The sequence below is a fragment of the Netta rufina genome (assembly GCF_964035555.1).
Source record: "Netta rufina genome assembly, chromosome: 2".
In the NCBI taxonomy this organism is placed as follows: Eukaryota; Metazoa; Chordata; class Aves; order Anseriformes; family Anatidae; genus Netta; species Netta rufina.
The window spans coordinates 111250599-111272785 of NC_140124.1; the positions used below are offsets into that span (position 1 = coordinate 111250599).

The following is a 22187-nucleotide window of genomic DNA, read 5'->3' on the forward strand; positions in this document are numbered from 1 at the left end:
TGGAAGAGACCAGCTAACTTTGGAGAGCAACAGAGGAGTTGGTTTCACTTTTTAGATTAGCTGACTCTTTTTGAAATTGACTTCACTGATGAAAGAATGAAATCTATATCTTTTATTTCTGTTTAGATTAGTTTTATTGTGGTGTATCCTAACGTGGTAGTGTATTACATTCACAGATTTAATTTAAAACGTGGAAAAACCAGCACATACAATTCTTTAGTCCTTTGGTTTGTTAAAACTGAGTTTTGAAAGGAACATGTGTGAGTTTTGGGACAAGTGGGACTGTTTCTAGTGAAGAGGCTAATTTTAATAAAAAGAAAACTTGCATTAGATGCTGCAATGTGTCATAGAAGTGTAACTGCTGGTTAGGAATGTCATAGGCTATTACTGTGCAAGGGAACATTAAATGAACACCTTAAAATATGTGCTGTACTAATGCTTCTCTGTGTGATAGATAATAAACTAAAATTGGCGTGAATGTCAACTTCGAATGCGTTTCCACAAGTTCAAAGTACATCCCTTGGATGATGTACCTACCTCTTGACTGATGCTGAAGGGGTCTTGTGAGCAGCATGTATAGTTATCTATTGTTTGGTACTGTAATAGAAAATATTCTAAACTGCATTAAAATTTGCAATTATTAATGATCCCAGAAGCATATATTAGTGTTTTTTTTTTTTTTTTACTGTAAAAAATGTTTTCTCAGTAACCCTAGGTCTGTTTATTTTTCATTGGTGTCCAAGACAAGACAAATTTTACTCTATTTTATTGGAATAACATCTTTAAGTCAAATATTTAGGTGAGATTTAGAATGCAGTAGAGGATTTAAATGTAAGTTTTTGTCTAATGCTATTGATGTTTGCTTTCTTTTCTTCCCCTTCTCTTATATGTTTCCGTTACTGAAGTCTCTGGTCTATTGCATACATGTTAAATATAGAATCCCCACAGCAAATGTGACTATTTGATTCAGATTCTTTCCTGTTGTAGATAAGTCATAAAGCTCTTTCATGACTTCTTGTTCCAAAAAAAAAAAAAAAAAAAAAAGCTTTACCTTCTGGCCCACAAATTAACTTGGAAATATACTTGGATTTGATTGCAGGAAAGCAGTGGTGCAACTGTTACAGTATTGTGAGGAATTGACATAATGCAAGTCAATTGTAGTATTCTAGGTGGAAGTTAATTACTGAATGAGTAAATCAGGAGTGAGCTTCTGATTTAGAAACTTAATAAATAGATGAACCCATGTAGATAAATGTAATACAAAATCTCTGAATTCTTAGGAACTGAGAAGTCTACGATAAGAAAACCTTTCAAAATTTGAATAACAAAATACAGACTAAATCATACTTTGAATTTGTTGTATTCCAACTAAACATATTGAAAAGGAAGTTGCTTGGACTGTCCTACATATAGTCGAGACTTTCTGCATCCGTCAAGATTTTATGCATCCTTATGGTGAAAGTTGTTTGTACAAAACTGTTTTGCCATGGTCCTTGTTTTTTTGATCCTTTGGCATTTTACCTTGTTTCCTCATATCTTTATATCTGTACTACAGATCATTATCTCTGTGTAGAGTGTTGGATGACTCCAGTGTTTTATGTGATGTTAGTACTTTACAGACAAAAGGTACAATATTGTTCCATGTGTTTGTGTTGTGCTTTAAAGAAAAACAACAAAACTGTTTCTATTTACAGGACCTTTTGGGATAAATCATGGAATAGAGCTTCATTCAGATGTGGTAGAATATGCGAAGGAAAAATTGGAGAGCTTCATAAAATACAGTGATAGCTTTGATAAGTAAGTATCTCATTTGTCTAGTTCACTTTTCAGCAGTTTTTGTTTTGCAATGATGCAGTCAGTTTAAAACAAGTTTAGTAAGGGGAGGAGGAGAATGGCATCACACATGGTAAATGGTATTTGTTGCTGCAACAAAGAACTTCCAATTTGTCGCTCTAATTCATGAGGTAAGTTAAAACTTAAAAAGTGTAGGAGTATTTCTGTTGTGTAATACTTAACAGAATTGATCTCACCGCATTTTTGGGTATGTGTATATACATGCAGGTAAGTGTGTGTGTGTATATATATATAAAGAATTATGTGTGCTATGTAGGTGTCTTTGCGTGTATAGGACAATTTATATGTAATTTTTATAATAAAACTGGGCATCTTTCTGTACAGAATTAACTTTTTTCTAATCTACTACTTTTGATCTAGAAATGAAAAACAGGTGAATTTATCTGATTGTATTCATCTTTACTTGAAGAGATGGACTTTGGAGTCTTCATCTGTGCTGATACACAACTCTTTTTTACTGATATACTTCAGGGTTACAGGGCTGTGAAACATACTGGTTCCACTTACTCAACAATTTATTACTAGTTCTAAGCATTCCTGTAAGAGTCTGCATCTTTGGCCTCTCTGCCTCTGTGAAAGGAAAAACAGGCCTCTAGTCCTCTTTACAGAGAATAAGACTTTCTTACAGACAGTATGTTCTCGAGCACTAATTATAAAGTAGCTGCTGAAAATCCAGATTTTTTTTTTTTGAATTGTCAGTAAAGCATAAGAGTTGCATGTCCTTACTCATTTTCTTTTGCTCACAGGGGAGCAGAGAAAAGTCTTATCTTCTTGCCTTTGTAATGTACTTCAGGAACTGATGTGCTCTTGGTTTTCTTATCTGAAGTTCAGCCCACTTTTTTCCTTAAACCAGACTTCAGGAGCTGTGGTCATAACCATAGGCCTTCTTCCTTCTGCTCCTGCATAAAAGGAGGAGTGTGGAGAATGAAGTTTAGTTCAAAGAGTTGTCCTAGTGTTACCTGTATTCAATTCTGTACTTCAAACACTTGTTAGAGAACTTTACTTTTTTCTACAGAAGAACACAGGGAATATATTACTATACTTACGTAACATGAAATACGAGTATGTGTCGTCATCACTGTCCTGATTTTAATACGGGCTTTTAACCTTAGTTGATGTTAATACATATACAAGTGAGAACTGTGGTTACTCATGATCATTACTAGTACCGCATTAATGGCTCTGTAAGTAGGATGTAACTGCCAGATAATGAATTCCTGTGCGTACCTCTATTCCTGTATGTGTACTCCGATATACAAAAAAAGATGGTTTTGACTGAAATGCCTTTCCAGTTTGGTAATACCTTTATGTCCATAAATGAGGAGATTTTGAGTGGAGGGGTACCAAGGGAATATGTGATTATTATTATTATTTTTTTTAAACAAAATGGATCTGATTAGGTTATGTGTATGAATAAATAGCAGAACAGTGGGGTTTGCACTTTGAAGCTTATAAAAAAGAATAGGAAAAAATTTCAAAGTCGTTACATTTGGAGTAACTGAATGTTACAGTGTGTGTATTGTTTGAAGGAAAAAGGAGCATTTTTTTTATTAAAAAGATGTAAATGTTCTCAAAGCAGAATAAATGCATTTTTGGCTAATTCAGTGATGGATTGGCAATGGGAACATTGTTCTGAATGTTGTGTTATTTATACTGATAGTTAAACTGGTCTTCAGTTACAGTGTGATTCCAGCAAGGGAATGGAAGCAGGATGGTGAATATCCTCTAAACTTTGAGTAATTTATACATATATCACTTGGCATATACTTTCCAATAATTTACCTTTTCTTCACAACAGAAAAATTCTCAGCAATGGCTATAGAAGCACCGTCCTCACCACCTTAAAAATATCTGTGAAAGTGCTTTTTGATATAAATCTACTTAGTAATAACTGAACTGTAGATGACATAATACCGATCTGTTTGGATTTTGTGTTTTGTGGGAGGCTTTGTAACTTCATGCCTGCATAGCTGATCCTGGTTAACTGTCTTTTAATATAGTTGATGAAGATGGGGTTGTGTTTTTTCTGTGATTGACTGGGTCCTTTCTATATATTATTAAAAACATTTAATTTTGTGCATTGTGTCTAAATCTACTTCTCAAAATAATGTGCTCTGGGTCAGTAAATCAGTAACTTTTCCATAACTTTTTCCTGAATCTTGGTTTGCGAAAGAAAGATGCGAAAAAATCCATGAACTGACTTCTGAACTAATGATTTTGTTGACCTAGTGTTTGGGTGAAAGACTACCAAACAGAAAGGATTCCTAAGGTGTTCAGTGCCTGTCTACTGTTGCACACAGGTGTATACCTAGCAGGTGTCCTTACTGTTCGAAAATGGATTTTATCTGGCAGACTGGTATGAATGAAGCTAGTTGTCTCAGTGGATGTGTGCGTGTTTTGGGGAAAAGTACCTTACACTTGTCAGCAGCCTTTAAAGAGGTATATAGAGGATAAAGCACAGAAGACCACATCATGGTTTCTTGACCATAGTTTTAAAGATGGGGGTTGCTATAAAACTGTGGTCTCCTTTCCCTGTGTTCTTTCTTTGTGAATAACATTCTTCAGTCTGAATTTTTGAAGCAGTCTCCTTTTGAAGCAGAAATAAAATGGGTTTTACCTTATACGTAGATCCTTGAAAACCTTCAGCTAGGATCCTAAATAAATACTTTATTTATGGTGTTCTTCCACTTGAAGTGATACGCCTTTAATTTTGCATCTGACATTGGGCACGGAGATGGGTCATTATGATGTGTACTCCTCCCCTCTCCAATAAAAGGGAGTATTGCTTTGATGCTACTTCTTATGAAGGCATAATCCAGTGCTGTGTAGTATAATACAATGCTTTTTAATGATTACTGCTAAAAATGCTGTTGAAATGTAATATTTTTCTATGATTGGGCAGGTGCTTGACTGAAATCTGACAGCAAAGTAAAAATGTACAAAAGGGTTTGAGACACTCTCTTCAAAGGACATGTTGTCCTTCTATCTGTTGTCTCTTGAACTGTTCATCAGAAGGGAAGCTTTTCAGATACCTGGTTCAGAATGACAGATAATTCCAATAATCACTTGTATCTGTATCCATATCCTACCAATCTATCAGAATATTTTCCCTTTAAATGGAGGTGGAGTTGTTCATTCTGAGAGGTAAAATCATGCCTTGGTTTTATTTGGTAACACCTTTGCCAGGAGAAGCAAAGGAAATGTGCTGTCTTCAGCATCTTAAGTGTTGTCATGGTTGAAGTGTAAAAGATTTTAGGTGTAAAGAAAGTTCTGAGTCTGATATACGTGTAAGGCTCTCTTTCATGCTTAAAACCTTAAAGGAGTGCATGCTAATTAAAGGGAAAAAACATTCCTTAAGAAGGCTCTATCTAAAACACATTTGTGAAAGTATCAGGCCCCGCTTCACCTGTTTATTGAAGGGGAATGTGTTGTCTTTTCTGCTCCCAGTCAACTTCTAGACCTAGAATATCCAGCTTGGAGAGAGAGCCACAGGGCAAGGCTAGGTTGCCCATCTTCTAGCACCCTATCAAAAACCAAACCTGGGTAAGCTGGTGAAGTCCCTGCTGTGAAAGAAAATCACGAACCCTTCTCGGGATCAAAAGAAACCACTTCAATGGTAAGTGACAAGAACCCTAGTACTACTTCTGGGATAACTGTTATGGGTGAAACTTCTTTCTGAAGTCCTGTAATAAATTGTGTTGGGCATTGAAAAATAGCTTATTCTTCCAACCAAGTATTCGTCTTCCTTGAAATTCAAGGCTAGTGATAGTGTTTGAAAGCTCACTTTCATAAATGCTAAGTTAAAACAAAGTTCCTTATATAAACATGACGAAAAAGCACTTTCCTTCCTGTGCAGCCGGATAATGATAGCAGTAAAAATCTAAGCAGGAAAAGCATCCCATCTCAAAATCACCTGTGGCTTTTTTCATTTTAAATTTTACTGGTAACTTACTCTTAATTTCAAGTAGTAAACACGATGTGTTTTTAAAGTGGTGAATCAATTCTCCTTGAGGTTGAGTAATCCCAAGAACATAGGACTGTAAGAAATCTAGTGGGATTCTTTGAGGCCAGAAGTTGCATTAAACAAACAAACAAAAAAGGGCTTTTGGAATATCCCTTTTTTAGTTGGAAACATTAAAAAGGAAGCAATACACCTCTACCCTATAAGCCAGAATGCTCCAAAAATGGCAATGGGTCTAGTACTATCTAGGAAGAAAAATGTATTTTTAAAGTATTTGATAATTGGAGAAATCCATATTCTTGCTTTCTCAAAGCTACATATAAAATATCTTCTAGAAATAAAAAATAAGTCCCATGGTGGGCAATGTCATTCTTTGGAAGTCTTAAGTTACTGCAAGTTTTGATAGTATTTATAATACTTGTTACATTAAAGTAGCCGATGAAAATGTTCAGTGCATTGCTAACAAATCACTGGCTTCAGAAAAGCCTGCAGTATGCAGTAGTATAGTGTCCAGAAAGAGACTGTTCTTCAGACATCTGTCATTGTATTTAATAGGGCCTTGACAAACTGAAGTGAAAAACTTACTTGACTTCTGTACTTCTTAGGAGTCCAGCTTTCTTAAAATTCACTGCGGAATTAAAGAAGTAAACGGAAGGAATATCTTTTCACTTTTTACCATCATGATTTGTCTATCATGACTTGCAGTTGTGAAGTTTAAGTTCTGTAAACTAGTGTTGAAGGGGAGAGTGAAGTTAGCCCTTAGTTTTGTTTTCAGAAATGAATGGGTTTTGAGGAAACTGAGTATCAGAAATCATAAGCAAGGTAGCTGAAGTCACATGATTGAAGAACCATAACAATCTTGTTGAAAAACTGAGAAACAGAAATGAAGCTGAATTATATCTCTTGCTTACTGTCCTACAGTAATGCCTGGAAGCTGAAAAAAAAGTACAGGGAAAAGACTACTGGATAGAAATTATGCCAGTATCACTTCTGGCTATTTCCGTAATGCTAACTGCCATTATTGTAACTGGATGTAAACAATTTCAGTTGCTATTGTAGATCTTAACTTGTATTTCTTTGCAAAGATCTAATACTTTCGTTTATTCTAATGTTCACAGTGTACATGTAGAAAATAGTAACGTGTAATTTTGCAGTAGAAATAGTAGCAAGTCATGAAAATGCATTTATATATGAACCAGTTTTGTTTAAAGAGCTTGAATGAATACGTACACAAAGCAGAATGAACAATGGAGAAAAATGCCGAAAAAGGATGGAAAGAACTTGCTGTCTTGCTACTCTATTGTTTCAGTTAATCAGAAAAGAACTAACACTTTTTAAAAATTGTTCTCTGATATTACCCGTTGCTTTTCTTAAGTTTCTTAATCTTAAGTGTAGCTTTCTTAATTAGTGATTAATCTTAAATTGAAATCACTGTCAGGATAGAACATGGGAAATATTTATTGAGAAATGGGAAAACTGCTTCCTGAATAAAATAAACACCTTTAAATCTGTTTGATACTACTTCTATATTAGTTTTGCAGTACAGTAAGTTGAAAAATGTTAATAAGGCATGAAAATTGGAAAATTTCATTAGTTGCACATTGCTTTATTATGCCAAGCCCAACTGAGACTATTGACCTTCACCTGTGGTTTTCAAAGAAAGTTTTACGTCAGTTTAAAAACTGAAATTGATTAAATGATCTGAGGGCTTCTTGAAGGTTTCCTTCAGGTTTTAGGAGTACTTGGAGTAAGATTTAGATTAAGATTTTATGAAATTCTTTTATATAGAAGCAGCTCTTAGTATTATCTTTATAGTACAAATGGATGAAGGAGACAGAAGTTTGTAGATTAAATTATTTGTAGTTTAAGTCCTTCCAGATAACTTCTGGAAATAATTATTTTCCAGCTTCTGTAGCTGTGTTTTTAAAAAAGATAAGCCTGTTTTTCATTTTAGTGAAAATCATTCAGAAGATGCTTACTAATCTTAATCTAATTTGTCATCCTCATCCACCATTCTGAGGGATCCTTCTGCTAAAAATGTGGTCAACAGTATAGTTAGTATAGTATAGGACAAAAGTATGTTACTTCCTTGTTACAGTAGCAGAAATAGTCTATAGCATACATTTTCAGAGTCTCCACATTTTGCAGATTCATTTTAATGTCTGCTTACTAACATATTAAGGGAATTTAATGTAAATCTCATCCTGTGAGTTCTTAAACTGGATTCACTGCTGTTTGCATATATGCATTAAAACATTTTAAAACCTTACTTTAGCCCCAGGAATGGCTGTATCCAAAACTTGGGATGCTCTGGAGTTCTTATTCCACTGTAGCATCATCACAGTTGAAACAGCAAGTATTAAGTTGCCAGCCCCTGTGCTGTAAATTCCAATAATATTATGTGTACCTGCCTTACTACTCTTCCTTTGTGTAAAAAAAAAAAAAAAAAGTCATTTGTTTTATTTTTTGCCTTTTTGGAGCTGCTGAGTGTTACTGTTTAAGTCTTTTTTTTTTTTTGTGAAACTATAGTCCTCTAGACTGTGAGGTGAATCAGTTGGAACATTTGATACTGAAATCTCAGACCCTTTTGGAGGGGTTTGAGTTGTCTGATCAAAGAAAGTGGATGTGGATGGTGAACAAATACACAGAAGTTTTAAATTCATGCTGATAAGTTTTTTTTTCTATAAGGACTGTGAGCAGCAAACTGATATCAGTGTGGTTAGTAAAATGAGCAGAAGTATACTATTAGGTGGTGTCCTGCTAATGAATTATAGGAGAGGTGTAAAATGTAGCTGGAGTGATAGTGGTTTTAAAAACTGATTTTTTTTTATTAGGTAAAGACAGCAGTTTAAGTAGTTCCTCAGTACTCTTTTTTTTTTTTTTTTTTTAAGCATCTTATGATATATTTTATCCTTCAAACACAAATCTGTTGATGCTAAAGGTTGTTTTTCCTTCAAATTACATAATTTTATGCATAGGTCCATTGAACTTGTACTTGATTCTGTAGAAATGAACATCTCCTACCTAAAAAAAATTCTTGCCTCTGGTTTGATCCTCAAGAGACATGAGAATTAATAATGTCCTGCACTCATATAGGCAGAAGAGCTTGGCCAAAAAAACCATGCTATACATCTTCATAGTCAGAAGTACTTAAATGGTGGGTTGTGTGAATAGGTGTTAGCTGAGGACCAGCAAATGAATTCATGTGTGTGGGGAACTATTAGAGGGTAGGCTATTGTATTGTCATATTTTACTAATATTTTATCACACAAATACTAGATTGGTGGATATGGATACAAAAGCAATAAATCTTAATCTTAGTTCTTTACTCGAAATGTTTTTAAATGGATGTTCATTTTATTAGAATGGTAGTGTTTTTCTTTTGTTGGTACCTATGGAGAATTTCACTTGAATACATGCAGTGACAATCTACTCCTTAATTATTCTCTTAAGCTATTGTAGTGAATACAAAAATGCCCTTTAAATTCCACAGGTAATTTTTGATGCTTACCTGAAAGCAAAGTGCTGTGGCTGTTTATTTATAATCCTTTTATACTGGGAGGATGGGGGACAGAATACAGAAATACAAAGGAAAGGACAAGATTAGGTCAGCACACTTCAGCTTGAAAGTACTTGAATGTCTTGGGCCATTGCTAAACAAGATCTGTGTGAAATTAAATCTATCCTTGTGGCAAGTGTTCATTCAGACATAGAAACCTGGTTGCTATGCTATCAATAGTGGGAACTCTTAATTTCTCTTTGGTTGGCTGCTTGCTTTTAATCAAAATACCAGATTGAACTGAAGAACCTAGTGTGATCCAAACTTCTCTGGCTTGTTCCAGTACACTTCTTGGCATCTAATCTATGAAATAACATTTTTTTCATGTTACCTATGTAGTTGTCTCTAAGGCTACCCTGGCAATTTGATAGAGATCAACAAAAGGTGAATAACACTTGACATTTCTTAACTCTTTTTCATAATTCCATTTCAGGTGTGTAACTAGATGAAATACTACCTCATCTTAATAGGTAGCTTATGTGACTGTCACTATTACATGTTAAAGCAATAAACCATTCCTTTCCAGCAAAGTTTATAATCTACTAGAAATAGCTCAGTGTAACAGATTGAATAACTGATCTGTTTTGACATCCCAAAGGCAATGGGAATGAAATTTGCTTGTTGAACGTAGTGTCAAATAAGACTGAAATAAATTTGTTTGCGGTTAACTTCCATTGTAAAACAATGTGGTTGATACTGTTTTCATACAGTAAGACTAATAAGCTTGTGTTAGGGTTGGGCAGGTACTCTTAAAATTGCTTACTCCCGTTTATTTGCAGGATCTTTCTGTTTTAGAGCACTCCCTTAACAGATTGAGGGGAGGCTTCAGTGAGGTTGAACTTCAACCTTGCTCATTTTGCAAATGGTTTGGGCAAGTTAATGACAAATTCTCATAAATAATATTTTAGGCTCTACTAGAAGATATTCACAAAGGTGCTGGATTACATGAATACCACAAATTGGTATATTTGTTTATGAATTCTTTCTGATTCTAAGGTGCATGCATCTTTTCATGATAATGGAATCAGTTGAAAATTAAGGGAGTGGAGAAGGAGTCTAATTTCTTCAGTTAGGTTTATTTTGTATTGTAGTGAGGAAAAGTAAGGTTGACTGTTGTACAACTAGATTTAAGTCTGTAATTCTCCCAAGTATCAGCCATATATGCCTTTCTATTCTTGGTGTGTTGTCACTGTTCATACCATAACATGCAAAGCTGTTAATTCTACAGGCAGTATAAATGGATGGCGTTGGCTTCTGAGCTCAAGTGTTGCCACGATGAGCTACCACTCCAGTTTTTCTGTCCCACTTCTACCAGCTGTTAGCTTCTTGATACCCAGAAAAAAGATGACAGTTCTAGAACCCTGTATGATCTGAATGGGCAACCAGCATACCACTGTAGTCTAGATGGGTGTTACCATTGCACTGCCAAGTGAGCTGAGTAGACCCCCTTGTTTTTCATCTGACATGGACTAAGGAGATGTCTTTGGAATTGCATGTATTATAGTGCTCTCAGAAGTCTTTCAGGATGCTCCTGCTTTTGACAAACTGGGTTGAACTAGCTGAAGCTACTAGGGTGAAGGAGGTATTTTTGAAGTAAATGAACTAACCAGTACCTGTCTGTATTGGTGATAAGCCATGTCTCCACAAATTTATACTGATAACATGGTCAACCCACAATGTAATGCCTCTATAGGCAGAGTTGGTCTCCACTGCTTAGCCTGTCTGATTCTTACAGGTGTAATAGGAAGCCACATCTGTGTCACTAGCACTTACTGTCCTTCTGGCTTCAAGCTGTGAAGCTATATGAAAAATTATTTTTGCCTTTACTTTATTTATAAACCCTTTTTCATCCATGCTTTGTAAATAGATTTTGTGTCTGGGAAATGTTTTGTGGGTCTTTGTTTCATGGTTTTGCGTCTTTGGAGGATTTGGTGTTTGTTTTCAGAGGGTGTGACCGGTGGCTTCTAGTAGAGGAAGCAGTTCAGAAATACCGGGTAATCCTCTCAGCTTTTGGAGGAGCATTTTACTAAAAAGTTGTGTAAGTTACCAGGTTAGGCAGGCAGGCAGGCTCTCTTCTGATGTCTAAGGACACAGAACCAGTGAATGTCATAACATCTAAAATTGCATTTTAGAGAAGTGCTTTATTACCACCTGTTCTTATTGTACTTTCTTAAAACTGCGAAGGGTACCTTGCTCAAACCTAAGTTAAATCAGTGTGTTGATGCTTGACTTTAAGTGTAGGCAACCTGAAATTAAAACTACGTAGAACTGTCAGATCTTCACTGAATGTTGAAAAATGCACAATATTTCACATACTTGTGAAATGAGATGAGTTCTTCAGTGAAGTAATGAGTGCTTTGGGTTTAATTTTCTTCCTAACATTTAACCTTGCCTTACATGTTTCCAGATACTCCTTTCTTCCTCTGAAATTATTTCATCCACGGTTCAGGCTAGCTGTGCCTCGTTGTGTGCAGTTCTTCCTCACTCCCCCTTCCTTTTTTTCTTCTCAGTGTTTGTAGTTTTCATTTCTTCCACTGGACATGGGTGAGGAAACAACATGGACTGTTGGCCACATACATCACATAAGGGAGTTTCAGTTACTTTGTTGGTAAAGGATTCTGGGGTTTGTCCTTGACTAGTCAAAGAAGGAAGACCTGAATTATTTCCAAGGTCAAGCACCTCATCTTGGAAATAAAATAGACTAAGCAAAAAATTTAGTTTAATAGAATTTTAATTTGTGAATGGCAATACTGTAGATCAGAGTCAGCCAAGCCTTATAGGCCATATCCCTAAGCAGTGGCAACTCACTTACAGTGAAGCCTGGCAGGAAATACTGATTTGAATGTTGTTAGTTGTACTGGGACTTCCTACTGCAAGCCAAGTCAAAATTTCCTTTTGAATGTCGGCTATAAAGTTAATAAAATGTCTGTATGCATTCAATGAAGTATTTAGAACTCTTCAAGTTTATTTTTTCCTGGGTGAAATTTGAGGGGTCTTGGATTTTGATACTGTCAGATGACCTATGAACTACTTCATGCCACAACAGTGTTAGACTTCACTTAGTGGTTTTTCCAAGAAAACCGTAATTCTTTTCTATGAACAGCTGTAACTTCTCATCTTAAAGTGTGTGTGTGGTGGGGCAAACAGTTATTGGCTGAATGTTGTTGGGGTGTGTGTGTGTGTAGAGAGGTGTTGTGTTTCTTTAAACAAAGATGTAAATTACATTATCATGGCATTAACAATGTAAGCAATAATGTGTTGTGGAGACCTGGAAAATGTCAGGAAAATATCATTGTAATAGAAAACATACACAGCTTTGGAAATAAAGTTCTATCCCATGCATCTTTTCTTTGCTATTTTATGCAGTGTCCAAGAGAACTTAGTCCTTGCGACTACTTTTGGCAACTTCTTTTATATGCTCAAGTCCACTTAAAGGCAGTTATGTAACTTTCATTTGCTGATGAAAATTAGAACAGATGCTTCTCAGAACTAATATTATATTCCCTTTCTTTGTGTGTAGTCCAATTTTTTCCATTAAATTCTATTTTGGAGAAAAACAGATTGGGCTCAAGGTGGAAATTTGTGTGACACAAAAATGAGTCTACAGAGCATACTCCTTTAAAAGCTGGGATGGGAGAATGTATTAGGAATTGGACTGGTTCCATATTTATTCAATGGGCTGGGTATTGCAGAAGTGTTGACAAGTCTTCTATTTTAAAGACTTTCCTGTATGGCTTGTAAGGTTTCTTTAAACAAATTTATTTGCTTATAGTTAGGAAGTCTGGTGTTTCTTTCAGGCTTTCTTGTTCTTATGTAATACAGTGACTGTAACTTAAGAATTTTTATTTGGTCCTTGGTGGGACAGAAGCAATAAATGACTTGTTATTTAGCATTTCCATAAAATACATTTTTTTTTTTTAGAAATATGCATGCTTATTTTTTTGTTCCCATTACATAGGGGAAGATCTGAAAAATACTTTTCTGTCATTGTCTGGACTGGCTTTTCTCAAAAATCCTAATTTTGAAATGTCCCCTCTTTTTTTTTTTTTTTTTGTTTCCCTTCAGATTTGAGTTCTGTGAACCTGCCTTTGTGGTTGGTAATTGTTTGGAAATAGCTTCAGACAGTCATCAGTATGACCGGATTTACTGTGGAGCTGGAGTCCAGAAAGACCATGAAAACTACATGAAAATTTTGTTGAAAGTTGGAGGCATTTTAGTAATGCCTATAGAAGATCAGGTGACTTAGTGACAATTTCCCCTTGCTATCTTTATATATTATACTAATTTTAAGAAATGTTTTAAAATGTGTATTTTACTAAGTTAATGTTCAGCTGATGACATCTTGACTCAGTGTATTGCTGCAATTAAGCAGATATCAGTCTTTTGCAATGCAGTCTTGAACTCCCCCCTTAAAACACTGAAATCCGCTTGTCTGTAACAAAACCGTTTTGTCTTCAGTGTAGCTAGAACTCCATTTGTGGAGTTCTAGTTTGTTTTAAGAATATTACGTCATTCCCAGAACTGCTTTGAAATCTTCCTTGACACACACTTTCAGTCAACATTTCAAAACAAAAACCATCCTCTAAAACAGGAACGCTGATTTCAGAGAAATATGATGAAATATCTATAATTAACAGAAAATGGTAAGGGGAGACAAAAAAAGATTTATTTCCAGCAGTTTTCAGTGTTGCTTTTTCTTGTTAGATTAGACGTTTTTCATTTTCAGACAGGTGTACTATTTTAATAATGCTTCGCACTTCTATCACTTTTCATCCTTAGATCTCAAAAGGCTTTACAAAGGTAAGTAGTATTCTCCCTGTTTTACTGATTGGGAAGTTAAGAAAGAAAGACTATGACTCACCTGATATTTTCATGAATACAGAGAATTACTGAAACACTTAAATTGAAAAGTTTTCTAGTTACCTTCCAAAAATAATTGTCACAGTGCATATATACCTACATTCTCAAAAAAAACCAAGTTGTTGAAATGTAGCCTGTGTCATCCAGTTTCATAAATGCTTTATCCAATATTTGTTGGGCTAAGATACCATCAGTTGAAATTAATGGCATTGAACTTAAAAGTAGACCAAAATTGGACATAAAATTAAAACTGAGTAATTTTGCCTTACAAGTAGTAAGGACACTAGAACCTGTAAAACATAAGAGCCTCAAAGAGCTCAGTTTGTCTAACCTGAAGAAAAAAAATCAGGAACATCTGACCTCCTGATTTGGCTGCCCAAAAGTGTGTGGGATTTGATTATAAACAGTGTTGTCCCAGGTGCACAGCAGACTGAAAGAAGAATTTTAAAAACTGCAGCAGAGGGATAATTTCTCTTGATAGAGGGAAAATACTTTTTCATAATGATATGAGTTGGTTGAATACTACAGCAGCTTGTCTGGAGAGGCTGTGGAATCTCAGTCCTAGGAGAGATTTTTGTGACTTCATTGGAAAAGCTTCTGAATTACTTGATTTTGCTTGAACAAAGCTAGCTACAAGTTAGAGGTTGGATGCCAGAAGCTTTTTCCAACCTAAAATATTGGAAAACTTAAGGAAAAATGCAAGACTTAGGCTTTTTTTCCTGTTGTATCTGTTCGCATTGCAGAAGACCCATCTTCAGTACTCTGGTGACTAAATACTTAAGGAATATGAAAGTCCTGGCTGTTCAGAGAACAAACTTTATACATTCATTTTGAAGCAAATCGAAATACTGTTGTTTGAATACGAGTCTGAATAATAGTGAGTATGACAAAGCTAACCACTAACTTCTGTTTTTGTTGTTGTTCTTACGCAGCTAACACAAATCTTGAGAACGGGACAAAACACGTGGGAAAGTAAAAATATCCTTGCTGTTTCATTTGCTCCACTAGTGCAACCGAACAGAAATGACAACGGCAAACATGATACTGTGGGACTGCGTAAGTGTCACTTGTGCTGGCTCCCTTTGGTTTGTTGGGTTTTCAGAATGCCTGTTGGTGTTATTCTGGAAATGGGGAAGACTATCCTTGTATAGATAGAACAGACACATACAGTCTCGGACAGTAGTAGCTCACTGATAAGTTTATCTGCTGGTTGCTATTCTGCATTGCTCTGCAGTTAATATCCCAAATTAAAATGATCCTGGTGTTTCCTGCTTATTTTTCCAGACTACTTTTCCTTTCATGTTCAGGTTCTTGTTTTCTGAGGCACAGATAACATACTGAGTCAATATTAAGTTTGTCTCTGACAGTCTTCCAGAGAAAAATTTCCTTTTCCCCCTGAAAAGGAAGAAACTGGTCTACACTACTCTGGTACTGTAGAATGTTAATAGCTGAGTGTGCTTATGTCTGTCTGCAGCTAATACAGTGACACCTAGCTGTTTTTAGTAGTCGCTAGGATGGGCTTTCTAACTGCAGGGCTCTTGAGTTAGGTTAGCAAAAGGGTTTAAAAAGTCTGTGAAAGCCAAGGTTGGAAAGCCAACAGGTTGTTGCCAAGGTAAGATAGTATGATAATAAAGAGGTTAAAAAGAGGAAGTTATAGAGATGAAAACTTCTGCTAGGAGTAGAGTAGTACACAGGGCTTCTGTAGCATCTGGGTCTGAAATGCAGCAAAGAAACTAGACAGTAACAGTCTTTCTCTACTGTTTTGTTGTGTTAACATATGACCAATGTGAACTAATTCCCCTGTACTTAACCACATGCTTCTTACCTTCATGCATGATTTTAAAATGAAAAACAGTGTAAACCATTCAGGAGTCCAGGATGTCATGTCAGGTTGCATTGCCTGTAACTACTGATGTGGCTATTAATTTTGAGGGTATGTGTAAGCTTGCAAAGGATGATTCCTTATTATAGTTACCTTAACTTTTTTTCTTCAAAGTACAGATGATCCTTTCACTTACGTAATCACTTATTTGCAAAAATAACATTTTTTTCACTTTAATGCTTGTTTTTCAGACCTCAAAGTTACCTCCTGGAATTCACTTGTTAATACAAGACTTTTATTCTGTTTCTTACGTTAGACTTAGTCCGTCATAGATAATGTGTCATGACAAACAGTGAAGTACAGAGGTGGCTTAAACTTATTTTCTGGTCTCAATATGATTTAATACAACCCAATTACCTAGAAGATACAGGAGGATTTTTAAGTATTCCCTTACTACCACTCCTGAATGCTCATACTCCAGATGAAAACAGTACGGACCAGTGGCATTTAGGTTTGATCTATGACACAATATAAGTGTTTCCTGTACATAGCTTAATAGGATCCTCTCATTCTTTAGTGAGAAACTCTTTAGGAAGAAGGAAATAATATACAAATATGCTACTACCTTGCCACTATTTAAACAATTATAAATTCATTAGGGGATGGAAGTTGCCCTGTAAAGTGAAATTAGTAAGATGCACTTTCCACTGCTTAAATATACTTTTTTTGTTGGCTTTAACTGCAGCTAGTATTGCCAGTAATGAACATCTTTTTGTCTCAAACTCTGACTAGCTAGCACGTAGCTGAAGTCAGTATATGAAACAAAAAAAAAAGTTTGAAATTTAATCATTTAAAACTGAATGCTATGTGTATTGGAAGGGTTTTTATGAAAATTTCTTCACTAAATTTTCCTTTGCTGTAACCCCCATAAATCTTATTCTATTTTGTGTAGGACCAAAAATGACAAAGTTGAACAGACTGTGTGTTTGGTGTGCCATTTTTGCTTTGTTTTCCTTGGAGTTATCCAGCCATAGGTCATCTAAAACAGGTCATCCACCAGCTCAGTAGCACTTAATGTACCATTGAAAAAACACCTCGTTTTTTGTTACTTGCTTGTTTTGTTTAGAACCTCAGAAATTCCTTTTCTGCTGCAAAGATAAGGGAGATTTACCTGGTTGGTCAGCTGTGAAGTTGACATGGCTCTCCCTCATCAGCAAGAAACAGGAAAAATCATAGCGAGTAGAAGTGGAAAGGAAGAAAAGCACTTGGTTAAACTAATGTGATATGGTAGGGAAACTTCTCTATCAGCAGAATCTTAAAAGAGAATGCTAGCGGCTTGTCCTAGGCTGTGTCAGAAACCTAAAATATGACAGTATGTGGTGTATGTTTCCTGAAATTTGTTTAATCTGTTATGTTTTTCTGCTTTACTTGCACATGTCAAAAGATCTCTTAATTTTTGGACTAGGTATTTTCTGTAAAAGATCAGTCATATTCCAGAAGTCATCTTCAGCTCAAATCTGAGTATGTCTGAAGTAAGGAACACTTGTGAATATTCTAAATGGTTTGCCAAGATCTCTCTACCCTTGTTTCATTTGTATATTTCTTTCTGTACTTAAAATTTCATTTGTTCTTAAAAGTCTTGCTGTCTTGCAGACGTTTTTGTTACAGGGAAATTTCGCTAAGTGAATCTAACTCACTCTCTTTCATTTTAGCTCCATGTGCTGTTAGGAATCTCCAGGACCTAGCTCGAATATATATCAGACGCACCCTTAGAAACTTCATAAACGAGGAGATGAAAGCCAAGGGTATTGCTCAGAAGGCTCCTCCAAAACGAAAACGCAGGAGATGTCGTAGACGCAGGATTAATACCTATGTGTTTGTTGGTAATCAGCTCATTCCTCAGCCTTTAGATAGTGAAGAAGATGAAAGAATGGAAGATGATAATAAAGAGGAGGAGGATAAAGATCACAGTGAGGCCTTGAAGCCAGAAGAGCCTCCTCGAAATCTACTGAGAGAGAAAATTATGAGTCTACCGTTACCTGAATCTTTAAAAGCATACTTGACATATTACAGAGAGAAGTAACTTGTTCTAAGTAGAAGTAATGCCTACTGATAGTTCCTTTATTCTTGAAAATGTAGCATTTATTAAGAAATAGGTGGACAAATTATTACTAGTCTTTCATCAAGACTGAAGTACAGCGATAAATCGTAACTTATCTCTATCTTGTCTTTGCTACGAGGAAGACTTGCATTCAACAGTAGACTCCCTTTTTAAAAATCTATTTTTCTTTAAATTTTGAAAATGCTGTTTTAACTCTGATAGAAATATATATTCCATTATGCAGCACTAATCAATATTTTGCATGGTAAGTCTTTTTGATCCCTAACAGATTTGTATTGATAAAGGATGAGTGAAATTTTATATATGCTAAATAATTGTTAAACATGTGCATCTGACTTGAGCAATTTGTCTGTATTTATTATTAGGGGAACATTTTAAACATGCAGACACTTATCCTCTAATGTTGGTATCAGACCCTTTTAAAAGTTTATTTTACTATGGCTTTGTTGCAATCATTATTCCTATGTTGGTATAGATGTGTTCCAACAACACAAGTGCAATAAATGTATACAGACACTGAACGAGCTGGCTTTAATGGAATATGAAAACACAAGTTCTGGAACGTCAGATGGCCCTGCTACTTCTGCATCTTTTGCCAAAAGATCTTGAGAAAAGTAATAGCTTTTCTCAGAGCCTTAAAGAAACATTGAATATAAAGCAAAGCAATGCTTACTTCAGCTCTGCTTGTACTTAACTCCATTCTATGCTTTCAGTATTCCTAAGTGGAGGCACTTCCTTGGTTGTGGGAAGCTTAGGACAGTACATTTTGTTTATTTCTACAGCTCATGGCATTGAGACACAATGTTTGGCAATACAAGATTGTAATGTAGATTTCAGTCATCTATATTTACTGCTTTTAAGTAGAGGTAGAACTTAAACAAATTTAGTTTGTATTGCTTTTTGGAATAGCTGTTATAGTAGAAGTTAGAATTTGTTTGGCAAATGCACTTTAGTAAGTGGATTTTATACTTAAGATGCATCTCCAAGAAGGTAGACTTGTGCTAGCCTATATTTTGTTTCTGAGCATGGCTCTTACCACAAAAATATTTATAAAATCATACGCATCTTTTGGAAACCTAAGAGTAGCAGTGCAACTGTGGGGACCCACAATAGTGCTGACTTAATCCTTCTACAATTTTTCCTCTCCTAGTTGTGAAGTTACTTGCAGTTCTTGTTTTTTAAATTTGTTTGCTTTTAACATCTTAATTTCTTCAATCTGTGTTGTAACATAACCATGAGGGAAAACACTGCTTATTAAGAATTTGGCATGATCTGCATTAAAAGCCACAGTCATTGAAACAATCTGCCTGTTGGACCCAGTGAAAAACATTCCTTGTGAAGAAATACCCTGCATGATGCATTTATAATGCTGGTAATATTTTTTGTGTAATAATGAGAAAATATTTTTCTAAAACTAAAGGTTCGTAGTCTAAGTATTTATAACCAGCCAATATTCATGCAGTCTTAACAGTCCAATATTGACTTTGAAATATATAAGATGAGAAAGAAGACAAATAATCCCACAACACTGACTCTTTATTATGCATTTCATGCTCTAGACCCCCCCCCCTTTTTTTTTTTTTTAAGGTACATTGTAGTAATGTTTAAGTGGAACTTCTTGAAGGCCTGTTGTACCAGCATGTGGAGTTACTTTCCGCAATATATTTACAGTATAAGTAAACAATACTATTTGAAATAAATACTCCTGACTATTTTAAAAGCGGGAAAAAACTACTAGGAAATAGTTTTCCAAAATAATGATACTAATAAAGTAATTGTGATGCTTCAGCTGTAAGAATTGAGCATAATCTTGTTTTAAATGGGTTATTTTAGATGGAGTTCAGATCATCTGAAGCTTGAGATGTTTCTCTAGCCTTTTCTTGGAATCTACATCTATAAGCTCAAGGATTTGAGGTTACTGAATATTAAATACTTTAAGGACTCTATACAGGATGCTTTTGGAGAATAAACTTCTGCGTTCTTTCACTCCTGTGTACTTGGAAAAATGGACAACGGATGATTTGTCATGATTATTCAGTATGTAAGTTTTTTGCATTCACTGAAAGAGAATGTTTCTTCTGTGTTTTATATGTGGATTTATTTTACACTCTTGAATTTATATTTACATAAATAAAAAGGTAGAAATGCAAATTGTATTAAAACTTGATTTTTGCCATCTCAGTTGATGATGGGGACATTGTTGCAATAAAATGGTTTTTCTGGTGTTTTCTGCTTGCTCGAATTCGTTTCTGTGAAAGTATCAAGTTCATCTGGATCGTCTGGAAATTCAGGTATTGGTGTATTCATAGCTAGGTCACTGACTTCATAATAAAGACTATTATTGAAGCTCAGAAATAATGGATAAATCTTGATAAAACTTGAATTTTTTAAAGGTTGTAGGGTGAGATACTGTTCATGACACAGGAAAGCTGTTTTGGGCCTAGTATTACTTCTGAAGCACGTATGTAGCAAGTTAGCTTTTCTGGTGAGCCCATAAGCTTGAGTATACAGTTAAGATATATATATATGTAAGAAATATATACATATATACACACACACTCCAGAACAGTTCCTACTTTTTTTCCTAAATACAGAGATTGTTTTAACCTTGAACAAAGCTACTACTTGGTCAAAATAAAACTTTGAGGTAAGAATAGCAAGGGTTGGGAGCAAATAGTGAGTCACGTTACTTACTGAAGAGTGCTTACTGAAGCTGTCTTGATATTGCCGTATGTTCTTAGAAGACAGCAAAACGTGGGTGGGCTAAGCTGACTAGCAATACTATAGTTGTAATCACAGTAAGAAAGGTTGTGGTGAGTAGGAACTTTAGGCTTTTTTTCCCTTATACTTTGGTCTGGAGGGCGGTCTTGAGACTACTGCAGTCTTTTGGGAGACCTGAAGTTTTTAATCTCATACATGAAAAACTGAACTATGGCCATCCCCAAAAAACGTCTATCTGTTCACATTTAAACGCACAGGACCAGGTCTGTTCAGTTGGGTACTGTTTTCTTAGTATAGCCACCCACATTTTCTCTAAGCTACTTTTTACTGGTCAGTTTGAAAACAAATAAGGAACTTAAATGAATGTGCTTAGTCTGGATTAATGCTGTTTTACCTCATTAAATAGTAATCTCTCCTCAGGACTGTCTCCTTCCATTGTCTATGTAGTTGATTAAAATTGAAAGCTTCTCCTTCTGTGACTTACTAAACAATTATAAAAACTAAAGGAATTGTGTGCTGTCTTCTTCCTAGATGTGTATACAGAAGGCTACCTTAATGAGCTAGTAATTACTCTGACAACAGTAGAATCGTGTGAGATATTTTCCATAAACCTATTTTGAGAAGGTGCTTGGACTCCTTAGTGGATCACTGGAGTTTTTAAGTTAAGTGTTTCTTGATACAGTAAAATCTAGATTGCCGGCTAGATAAATGACTTTTCCTTCTGTAACTTCAGAATGCATGCCAGCTTTGTGAATTACTCTGCAAATAAAGCTGTCTCATGTAGGAACAGGTTTGCACCATGCGTATGGACAGTAGGTAACCAAGAATATGGATTTATCAATGTTTTCTAATAGCTAATATGATAGTGATATTTTCTTTCTAGAACACGATTGCCATGTTTTCTATTCTGTAATGTTTCAGAAGTTTATTAGGGGAGGTTAAGAAACTTGCACCTCCCACCTAAAGCTCCCTCCTCTGCTGCCTGCAAACTAGGAATCTGTTACACCTTGCCAGGATGTTTTTACAAACTATTCTTTGCTGGAGCGAAGCAGTAAAATACTTCTTTTCCTCCTTCATGTGTTCACCTGCAGCCACGATGATCAATGGCTGGAAGGATATGAAACTGAAATAGAAGGTTTATCAATATTTTTTTTTTTTCCTTTGAGCAATGTCCTTGCCCTTTTGCTGTAATCTTCATTCATTAGCGCTTTCTCATTTAGGATGATACAGAGCCATCCTCCTGCTACTTCCTTGCTTATTTGACTCACCTCCTTGAAACTTGTAATGC

At 35.4% G+C, this 22187-nt stretch overlaps 1 protein-coding gene across 3 annotated transcripts in view; it reads left to right on the forward strand.

Moving 5' to 3' along the window:
* Positions 1-20403, forward strand: part of PCMTD1 (protein-L-isoaspartate (D-aspartate) O-methyltransferase domain containing 1) — a 41435-nt gene extending 21032 nt beyond the window's left edge. For all 3 annotated transcript variants that reach the window (XM_084282286.1, XM_084282287.1, XM_084282288.1), the window contains 4 exons: positions 1695-1797; positions 13440-13611; positions 15167-15290; positions 17769-20403. In XM_084282286.1, the coding sequence (XP_084138412.1) occupies positions 1695-1797; positions 13440-13611; positions 15167-15290; positions 17769-18139 (770 nt within the window). In that variant the 3' untranslated portion in view covers positions 18140-20403. The remainder of the gene's footprint in view (positions 1-1694; positions 1798-13439; positions 13612-15166; positions 15291-17768) is intronic.
* Positions 20404-22187: the final 1784 nt, after the last annotated feature.